The sequence below is a fragment of the Lynx canadensis genome, chromosome E2, assembly GCF_007474595.2.
Source record: "Lynx canadensis isolate LIC74 chromosome E2, mLynCan4.pri.v2, whole genome shotgun sequence".
In the NCBI taxonomy this organism is placed as follows: domain Eukaryota; kingdom Metazoa; phylum Chordata; class Mammalia; order Carnivora; family Felidae; genus Lynx; species Lynx canadensis.
The window spans coordinates 28,056,161-28,066,902 of NC_044317.1; the positions used below are offsets into that span (position 1 = coordinate 28,056,161).

The following is a 10,742-nucleotide window of genomic DNA, read 5'->3' on the forward strand; positions in this document are numbered from 1 at the left end:
CCAAACCAAAGAGTCTTTCTCTGGAGCATGTTGGGAGCTAGAAGTATTCTCTCTCCACAAATGTCAGTGTGAATATTGTGGTGACCACAATGACCACTGTTTGTGAAGCCCTAGCCAGGAGCCAGGACACTATCTCACTCAATTTCTTACATTGAAATGTCATCTCCTTTATACAAATGAAGAAATGAGGGCTTCGTAAGTGTCAACAACTTGCCCAGGTCACATGGCCAAGAAACGGCAAGGTAAGCTGTGAACCAGACTGCCTGACAGCAAAGCCCATGCTCTGGGCACGGGCTGGCTTCATAAATCCCCTTTTCACACCAGGCACCCACAGGCAAGCATGGTCCTGATTCAGGGCCACATGACTCACTTTCTCTTTGATTGAACATCAAGTAGCAATTCCCTCCACAAAGAGCCCCGGGGGGACTAACCGTTGGCACTAATTACAAGTCACTCAAGGCCTCTCTCCTGCCTAATAAACACCGCAGAGACTTCCAAACTGCAGGACTGGCCATCACCCTGCACAGACAGACATGAAGTACTTCATCTGGAACCAGTTCTTGGATGGCCTCCCTCTTGTGGGGAAATGGCTGGGCAATTGTCTCCAATTCCCTAGTGACTTTGTTGGTTTCAAGTTGCCAAGGGCAGATTTTGTAGGGGCGGATCCCAGCCTGACCTGGGGAGGAACTTTCAAAGACTCAGAGCCAAGTCACAACAGGGAGCTCTCAGGGGTACTGGGTGTCCTGTCAGTGGCACTAGACAAGCCAACACTGACGGATTCCCTGTGCGGGTGTTGGAGACGGTGCTACTCAAGGTGTATGTGGTCCACACACCTTGTGAATTGTTTCTAGTGCTCAGTGCACACCTTTGATGAATACATGTGTCGTTTGCAGTTTTTAAACGTTTTGTTATTTTGTTCCTCAAAACAAGAGGGAAATTTGTTGAATCAAAACATGGGTTTTGTAAATCGTGCCTTTTAAAGTTTTTTCTTAGTAATTTATTTTGCCAAAAATTAAATCTGTGTCGGAAAGTAAAAATTGGGAGGTGCCTAGATGGCTCAGACGGTTAAGCATCCGACTCTTGATTTCAGCTGTTTCATGATCTCAGGCAGGGTTTGTGGGTTTGAGCCCCACATTGGGCACCTCACTCTCAGTATGGAGCCTGCTTGGGATTCTCCCTCTCCCTCTCTCTGCCCCTCCTGGCTCATTCTCTCTCTCTCTCTCTCTCTCCTCTCAAAAATAAAAAAATAAAAATTGGTCCTTCAGGTGTGTCAGAAGCAAGCCCTGTAAAGAAAAGTCAAACAAGTGGGGAGGTAGATTCCATCCCCAGAGTACTTTTTTTTTTTTTTTTTTTAAAGATTTTAGTTAAGTAATCTCTACACCCAACGTGGGCCTTGAACCTACAACTCCAAACCCCGAGATCAAGAGTTGCACACTCCTGGGAATGCAAGCTCGTGCAGTCACTCTGGAAAACAGTATGGAGGTTCCTCAAAAAAACTAAAAATAGAGGGGCGCCTGGGTGGCGCAGTCGGTTAAGCGTCCGACTTCAGCCAGGTCACGATCTCGTGGTCCGTGAGTTCGAGCCCCGCGTCAGGCTCTGGGCTGACGGCTCAGAGCCTGGAGCCTGTTTCCGATTCTGTGTCTCCCTCTCTCTCTGCCCCTCCCCCGTTCATGCTCTGTCTCTCTCTGTCCCAAAAATAAATAAACGTTGAAAAAAAAAATTAAAAAAAAAAAAAAACTAAAAATAAAACTACCCTACAACCCAGCAATTGCACTACTAGGCATTTATCCACGGGATACAGGTGTGCTGTTTCGAAGGGACACGTGCACCATGTTTATAGCAGCACTATCCACAATAGCCAAAGTATAGAAAGAGCCCAAATGTCCACAGTGGATGAATGGATAAAGATGTGGTATATATACACAATGGAGTATTACTTCGCGATCAAAAAGAATGAAATCTTGCTATTTGCAGCTACATGGATGGAACTGGAGGGTATTATGCTGAGTGAAATTAATCAGTCAGAGAAAGACAACAATCATATGACTTCACTCATATGAGGGCTTTAAGAGACAAAACAGATGAACATAAGGGAAGGGAAACAAAAATACTATAAAAACAGGGAGGGAGACAAAACAGAAGAGATTCATAAATATGGAGAACAAACTGAGGGTTACTGGAGGGGTTGTGGGAGGGAGGATGGGCTAAATGGGTAAGAGGAACTAAGGAATCTACTCCTGAAATCATTGTTGCACTATATGCTAATTTGGATGAAAATTTAAAAAAATAAAAAACAAAACAAAACAAGAGTTGCACACTCTACCACCTAAGCCAGCCAGGCGACCCTCCTGAGTACTTCTGAAGCCTAACATTGCTGAGGATCAAAGCTCAGCAGGGTATCCTAATTAGATAATGAGAAGTTGTAGACCACAAACACTTCCCACAAGATTGAGGGGAACTGTATTTGCCCCATACTGTTAGGGCATCTAGATACTTTCATTTTCATCCAAGAAACTGATTCAGAGGTAACCTGACTCCCATGAGGCACAGAGTGTTAGGGGCTAATACTTGGGGGTCCAGGACCCAGGTCTCTGCACTTACGGTCCAATCCTCCACTCCAGCCATGGGGAATATGAGGTCCCTTATATCCAAAGCATGAAAAGAGAGCCAGAATAAATTCAACTTTTATTTTATTCAAGTTTTGTTATAAGTCATGTATTTTATGGAAACAGGAATGTAGCAAACAGGTCATGGTAATATGAAAAAGTAAAAAAAAAAAACTGCAGGTTTGTACATGTTGCTCTATTTACATCTGGAACAGGTGCTCCCCCACATCAGGCGCAGCAGCTGCACTTGTCCGATGCCCCTTTGCAGATGCAGCCCTGGGCACACTTGGCACAGCCCACGGGGCAGCAGGAACAGCAGCCTGGGGGAGAAAGGCCCGAGTGGGTCAGAGCCCAAGTGGGTCACCAGGAACCTCCCTTCCCACAGCGGGCCCGGCACAGCTCTGCCCCCAGCCCTGCAGGGCCCTGGGTTGAGGATGGCCTGCTCTGTCCCTAGACAACTGGGTCCTACCCCCTAGCAAGAGGCTGCCTTGCCCCCATCTGATTCCAGGGCAGGGCAGAACGCCCGCAGACACAGAGACAGGGCCTCCAGGGACAATGGAGGCTAGTCCTTTGCCCCCCTGAACCACACAGTGACACGAGGGAAGTCGTCAAGGTCAGAGAGGGGGCACCCCCTGCCTACCAGCGCCCAGGAGGGCCAGGGAAGTTCTGGGCTGTCTGCAGAGGAAAGGGCTGCACCAGGTCAGAGACACCACACGGGGTCATCAAATTCATGAACATCAAGTGTCAGGACACTGGAGGGTTCAGAAGGCAGGAGACCTAGGTTCTGGTGCTGGCTGCATCCTTGACACGATTTGCTGACCTCTCTGCAGGGGCCTCGGCTGCCCTGTTCTAGGATGAGGTGGGGACTCCACCATCTTATCTGCAGGAACTTTCAGTGCCAATTCTGAGTCAGGGGCTGAGGGAAGGGGATGTAGAGAAGCTGGGTCATCTGCCCCAGCCCAGCCCCGCTGGGAGAACACCCCACACTCACTCTTCTTGCAGGAGGTGCATCTGCACTCTTTGCACGTGCAGGAGCCGGCGCACGTGCAGGAGCCACCTGCCAGGGAGAGAAAGAGACGCGGTGAGCACAAGTGCGGCCTAGGAGCCACAGTGGGTGGGCAACACACGCCCCCTGCGGCCTCCGGGTCGGTGCCCAGCACCAGGAGCTCGCTCCTCACGCAGGACGGGCAAGGGCAGCCCCACTCCCTGTCTCTGCGGTGCTAGGAAAGGTAGGTCCCCTCCGGCTTTTACTCCACACGGAAGGTCTCGGGCCTTCCGAAGGCCTAAGAGTAGAGCCAGGGCCTGTGGTCTTGAACCCCGAGGAGGCAATGCCCCACCTCCCATCAAGTGCTGGTGGCTCCAAGGCCTGAACAGAGCACTGTGTCCCAGGTCAGCAGCCCTCGACCAACAGGAGGCTTCGACGTGACCGCACTACCCTCCCCTCTAACACAGGGGGCAGAGAGAACAGAAATGCTCTCAGGGGCTTGGCGGGGGAGAAAGCACAGCACGTGCCCACGACGGGATTCAGCTGAATTCTAAAACAGTCGCTCTTCTAACCCCAAGAACAGGCGGTCCGGGCCTGGGAAACTGCACCCTAAGACTCAGAGCCGGGGGCCCTTACCGGCGGAGCAGGAGCAGTTGGGGTCCATCTGGAGTCGAGGTGACGACGAAAGTCCAAAGCAGGCGACACAAGAGGCACACCGCTGATGGCTGGAGGCGTGGTGGAGCCTGGGCCCTGGAGGGCCGGCTTTATAGCGGGAGCGGGCGGTCCGGGCGCAAAGGCCCCGCCCCGGCCCTTGCACCCGCCCCGCGGAGAGCGCGCGGCCCGGCGTGTCCTTGGCTGTGCTGTGTGCACCCCGCGGGGCCGGGCGCACGGGTGCAGGAGGGTGGCGGGCTCCGTGCGCACCGCGCGGGGGGGTCGGCACGCGGTGTCCCAGCCCCCTGTCCGCCCCCTCTCGGTCTCCCCGCGGTTGGCCGTCGCCCCCGTTCCCGTCGGTTCCGGGAACTCTCTGCCTGGGTCCTCGCCGCCTTCCCCACCCCCGGCCCGCTGCAGGTGTCCCCGGGGTCGCTCTTTCCGGGAGCCCGTGTGCAACCCGGGCCTCTCCTTCCAGACCCAGGCTTGGCGGGGGCAAGGGGCAGAGGGTGGGTGTGCAGAGCCACCTGAGAGAGTTGTGTGCAGAGGATGGGGGGTGGATGTGACCTTTGCCTCCCCTGGCATGTCTCTTCTCCGGCCCCACGTCGGGCTTTCGGACCCTTTTATCCTGTACACCGTTTGGGGGACACAGACCACTGCCTCTGCCCGTTCTCCAGGCGGGAAAAGATATATGGGCACATTTCTCCAGGTCCTCTTTTAGGTTAAATCTAGTGCTCCCGACAGCCTTCAGGTGCACCGCACTCCAGACTTGGCCCCGCTCTTGCCCAATGTGTAAGATGCCCACAAAGGAGGCTTTCTTTTAGGCAATAGGGAGACCTGGCTTGAAAATAACAAAGAAAAGTAGTTATTACTCTTTAAGCATCTCAAGAATTACATAGCATTTATTATGTGCCAGGCCATTTTATAATCACTTTTGAAATTTGTACTTCACAAAGACCCCAATAGGGAATTACTATTACTTTTGAGCCCTTTTTGTTAACGGATAACTACAGCACAGAGTCTAAATTACTTGGCCAAAGTCACACAGCTAGAAGTGGATACTGATCTGAATCCAGTCAGCTTCCCTGGGGAAAGATAAGCCTGACTTTGACCTAGGTATGTCTATGTTTCTCTACTACTTGAGACCTTTTCAATAAGAACAAGCTGCCACCTTAAACTATGGGTAGCAAATGAAGTGATCCATAAGTGAAATACATATATATTTATATAGTATATTTTCATACACTATATATACTTTTCTGGCTATCTTCTATGTCTAGGATAAGATTGATTCTCATTTTTAGTAATCATAAACAGTTTGTCTTTCATTTATGGGGCGCCTGGGTGGCTTGGTCGGTTGAGCGTCGGACTTCGGCTCAGGTCATGATCTCACGGTCCGTGAGTTCGAGTCCCGCGTCGGGCTGTGTGCTGACAGCTCAGAGCCTGGAGCCTGTTTCGGATTCTGTGTCTCCCTCTCTCTCTGCCCCTCCCCTGTTCATGCTCTGTCTCTCTCTGTGTCAAAAATAAATAAACGTTAAAAAAAATTTTTAAAAAAAGTTTGTCTTTAAATTAAAGAAAATATGAATCATTTCAAAGTACAATGTTAAAAAGATGGCAGGTGTCTTCTGGTGCCTGATCTAAGGCACAGAGCATCTTTCTCGTGGCTTTATACCTGTAATTCCAATCACAGTTTTGTGGGGCGACTGAATGATGTTCTCTGCCCAAGGGCCACATTCTCCTGCAATTGATAAAGACCACACAGGACCCATAACCTGGCACCCCAGGCCAGGCTGATTTGAGGTAAATAAATACTCCTTGTGTTATGCATGATAATAATAAAGTAATAGCATCCCAGGCCTGGCTGATTTGTCAGGAGGTAACAAATGTGCCTTATGCTATGTATAATAAAAATAAAGTAATAGCTAATATTAATAGATCACTTATGATGTGCTAAACACTGTTCTAAGTTCTTTACATGTATTAACTCATTCAATCCTTTGAGCCCGGTGCCTTTCTTTGCCCCTTTTACAGTGGAAGTACTAAGCCAGAGAAGTTTACGTCACATAGCTGTAAGTGACATGGGTAGGATTTGCACTCACATGGGCTTTGCATCATGCCCTCACCCTCCTCCCTGCACCATGACTTCACATGAAAAGTAAGGACGCTGAACACCTGGCACAGAGTAGCAGTGGGGAGAGCACTGAATTGGCAGTCACATCCTCTACATTAGCTCTCTGACCTCTCTGGGCTTCAGTGTCCCATCTCTCAAACTGGGGCACCATTGGTCCATCTCCAGAGGCCCTTCCACCTTTGAATCGTGAGAGGCAATATTTAGCACCCGGTGCCATCATGATCAGTCAGCTGTGGACAGGGCCTGAGGCCAGCTGTATTTGTTCAGACCCCTGACTGGGAGCTGCGTGACCTTAGACAGTTGGCTCAATCTCTCTGAAGACGGCATGATTACTCCAGCCCCTGCATGTTCACTCTCTCATTGATTCCTGCGGACCAAATGGCATGAAGGATGGTGAAGACTTTTGTGTCTGTCCAAATGCCGTGGCAGCATCTTATCCCTGGGAGCATTAGGCTGGTCATCCACCCTCCTTCCAGCACCAGGTCAGCAAATTTCCAATCCCACCCTTAACCTCCAGCTTAGCATAATGCTTCCAAACTCTTGGACCCTTTCCCTAAGAGCTTATTGGGATTCAATAGGATTCCCTCTCCATGAATGTCAGTGTGGACGTAATGACCACTGTTTATTAAGCCCTAGCCGGGAGCCGGGAGCCTATCATTTAATCCCACATAGAGACCGAATCTCCTTTCCATGGGGAAATCGAGGCTCAGTAAGGTTGAGCAGCTTGCCCAGGTCATTCCACCTGTGACAAAGGAGGCTGTGAACCCAGACTGCCTGACAGCAAAGCCCATGCTCTGGGCACAGGCTGGCTTCATAAATCCCCTTTTCACACCAGGCACCCACAGGCAAGCATGGTCCTGATTCAGGGCCACATGACTCACTTTCTCTTTGATTGAACATCAAGTAGCAATTCCCTCCACAAAGAGCCCCGGGGGGACTAACCGTTGGCACTAATTACAAGTCACTCAAGGCCTCTCTCCTGCCTAATAAACACCGCAGAGACTTCCAAACTGCAGGACTGGCCATCACCCTGCACAGACAGACATGAAGTACTTCATCTGGAACCAGTTCTTGGATGGCCTCCCTCTTGTGGGGAAATGGCTGGGCAATTGTCTCCAATTCCCTAGTGACTTTGTTGGTTTCAAGTTGCCAAGGGCAGATTTTGTAGGGGCGGATCCCAGCCTGACCTGGGGAGGAACTTCCAAAGACTCAGAGCCAAGTCACAACAGGGAGCTCTCAGGGGTACTGGGTGTCCTGTCAGTGGCACAGTGGCAGGGAGCAAGCCAAGTTCTCTGTGGGGAAGGACATCCAGGACATAGCTACTCAGGTGTGTGTGGTCCACAGCACTGGGGAATTTGTGAATTGTTTCTAGTGCTCAGTGAACACCTTCAGTGAACATATATATGCGCAGTGTTTTAAAATCTCTAATTTTGTTCTTCATGTATTTATTGAAACTATGTGTGTCCAATCTAAATACATGAGCTTCATATTGTTCTTTTATGGCATTTTTGTAAAATTAATTTATTTTTACCAAGGTTTAGTCTGTGATGCATAGAAAGTAAAAACTACTTCACCACAGGGGTTTGAGAACCCCATGTAGGATTCAAACAGGTGAGAAGTTGTTTTCCAATTCCCTTTAGTCACTTTTCAAGCCTAAAATCTGGTGAGGATCTGAGGTTGGGCAGAGAAACCATGGAGCATGAGAAATTCTGGATTGACAGGGCACCTGGCTGGCTCAGTCCCTAGAGCATGTGACTCTTGATCTCAGGTAGGAGGTTTGAGCCCCACCTTGGGCTTAGAGATTACTTATAATTAGAGAAATAAATTCTGGATTGAGAAGTTTCTGTGCCATCAATGCTTGACATGATAACAGATGGACCCGACGAGTCCTCATGCCTTTATATCCTCTGGCTTTTCCATTTTACAGAAAGTTAAGCTCGGTGATGTAACCTGACTTGCCTTAAGGCACTCAGTTTATTAGGGACTAACATTTGTGGACAGAACCCAGGTTTCTGCACTTCCAGTCCAATCCGCTACCCCAGCCCTCCTGGGCACGCAAAGGAAAACAGAAGCGAGAAAAAATTTAACAACTTTTATTATAATTCACATATTTTATAGGAAAAAAAAAGGAATGTAGCAAACGGATCAGGTTTGTACCAAAAACAAAACAAAAAATACCAAAAAAACCCAAAAAACAAAAAAAAACCCCTGCAGGTTTGTACACGTTGCTCTATTTACATCGGGGATGGGCTCTCCCGGACATTAGGCGCAGCAGCTGCACTTGTCCGATGCCCCTTTGCAGATGCAGCCCTGGGCACACTTGGCACAGCCCACGGGGCAGCAGGAACAGCAGCCTGTGAAAGGGAAGGAGGAGGCAGAGATGAGCGCTGGGCACAAAGGATGAGTGATTCCGGTCCTCCCCTATGGGGCCCATCGTGGAGGCAGCATCTTTCCCGAGGAAGGGGCATCAACTATCCTGTTTTAACTCCCCTTGGAGTATGGGCTAGGGGTGGCGGTGGGTAGGGGGTGTACGAGAAAAGATGGCACTCACTCTTCTTGCAGGAGGTGCATCTGCAGGCTTTGCATTTGCAGGAGCCGGCGCACGAGCAGGAGCCACCTGCAAGGAGAAAGGCAGCGGTGAGAACCGAACCGTCCCTGGGGAGGACTCGAACGCGGGAATGGGTGCTGGCAGCCCGGGGATGGAGTCTCAGTTCCACAACCTGCCCGTGGGAACCCGGACAGGCCATGAAGTCCGACCCCTTGTCGGTAGGAGCGGGGCTCGATTAGCCTAGAGAGAGGTACACCGAGAGGCTCTGGGGAGGGGAAGTTAGCACCCCGAAAGTGAGTGATCGAGAAGAGAAGGGGACGTCAGAGATTGCTTCTCTGGCTCTACAACCGACGCGCGGCCCCGAACCCGAGCTTACCCGTGGCGCAGGAGCAGTCGGGATCCATGGCGAGAAGAAGCGGTAGCTGGAGTCCGGAGACGGTTGCAGAGAGGTGGCTGGGCGCTCAGAAGAGGCGTGGTGGAGCGCAGCGCGGCGGGCCGCCTTTATAGCGGGAAGGAGCCGGGGCGAGTGCAAAAGCCCGCCCCGTGCGGCCGCCGCCTGCACACGCCCCGCGCTGAATCACCGGCGGCCGCGCGGCGCACGGGGCTGTGCGCACGGCCGCCGGCCCCGGTTCCCAGAAACCGCCTCCGTACGCCGCGGGCCACCACGTGCGGGAGGGCCGGGTGCAGAGCCGGGACACCGCGTCCCGGGCCGCTGGGCCCTGCGCCCGGCACCCTGCCCCCTGGTCTGTGCTTGAACTCGAGATGTTTGGGGGGCGGGGGAAAGCCGGGGTAGAGGGGTGCGGAGCGGGTCTTGGGGCCCCCTCCTGGACAGAAAAATCTGTTGGAAGACCAGATTACAAAAACCTCTTTGTACCTGTCAAGACTTAATAATTGTGTCACAGCACGGTAAGCCCATGGGATGGTTATGGACAACCTATCTAGGCAATGTATATAGAGTGCTTTATTGTGTGCTACGGAGTGTAGTGAGCTAGTGAGCGTGTTCTGTGCGGGCTCTCATTTAACCCCATAACAACTGCTAAAAAGAAAACTACTGACCCCAAATGGTGTCCCTTAGGCCAAGTCACCAAACGGGGGCTAAATACCTAACCTAAACTGCAGTTTTAACCTTCCCCATAAGTGTAAGTCTTAAGGGTCAATGAGGAATTTTCGGATCAGCACCAATGAGGCAATCTGTCACAGGGGCCCTCTCTATTTCCCAAAGGAGGATGAATGAATCCACCCTGCCCTTCCACCTAAGGAAGGTGACCTTGCCTAAAACAATCCTTTCTTTTCCTTTGCTCATGACTTTCTTGCCCCGCTTTCTTTCCTATAAAAACTTTCCATTTTGTACAACTCCTCCGAACTCCCCCTTACTTGCAAGATGGGATACTGATTCATGAGTCACTTAATAAAGCCAATTAGATCTTCAAATTAACCCAGTTGAATTTTGTTTTTTAACAACCCTACGAGGTAAGTAGGATAGGGAAAGATCGGATAAAATAGGCAGAGAGACGGAAAGATTAGGACCTGAAGTCACTGGGTGGGGAAAAAAACTTATTTTGGAACAATGCTGGAAGTGTCTGACCGCAGCAAACCCTTCGGGCGAAAGTTTCCTCCTAAGAATGTAGCAGACACAGGGGTGCCTGGGTGGCTCAGTCAGTGAAGTGTCCGACTTCAGCTCAGGTCATGATCTTGCTGTTCAGAGTTTGAGCCCTGTATTGGGCTCTGTGCTGACAGCTCAGACCCTGGAGCCTGTTTCAAATTCTGTGTTCCCCTCTCTCTCTCTGCCCCCTCCCCCGCTCATGGTCTCTCTCTCTCTCTCTC

The 10,742-nt window shown here is 50.9% G+C and overlaps 2 protein-coding genes across 2 annotated transcripts; both read right to left on the reverse strand.

Moving 5' to 3' along the window:
* Window positions 1-2,673: 2,673 nt before the first annotated feature.
* LOC115503133 (metallothionein-2) lies at window positions 2,674-4,343 on the reverse strand. Its single transcript, XM_030299185.1, has 3 exons — window positions 4,228-4,343; window positions 3,598-3,663; window positions 2,674-2,926 (listed from the first exon to the last, which is right to left on the reverse strand). The coding sequence occupies exons 1-3, from the start codon at window positions 4,253-4,255 to the stop codon at window positions 2,835-2,837; spliced, it is 186 nt and encodes a 61-aa protein (XP_030155045.1). The 5' UTR covers window positions 4,256-4,343; the 3' UTR covers window positions 2,674-2,834.
* Window positions 4,344-8,448: 4,105 nt separating this feature from the next.
* On the reverse strand, window positions 8,449-9,408 carry LOC115503131 (metallothionein-1). Its single transcript, XM_030299182.2, has 3 exons — window positions 9,295-9,408; window positions 8,922-8,987; window positions 8,449-8,724 (listed from the first exon to the last, which is right to left on the reverse strand). The coding sequence occupies exons 1-3, from the start codon at window positions 9,320-9,322 to the stop codon at window positions 8,633-8,635; spliced, it is 186 nt and encodes a 61-aa protein (XP_030155042.1). The 5' UTR covers window positions 9,323-9,408; the 3' UTR covers window positions 8,449-8,632.
* Window positions 9,409-10,742: the final 1,334 nt, after the last annotated feature.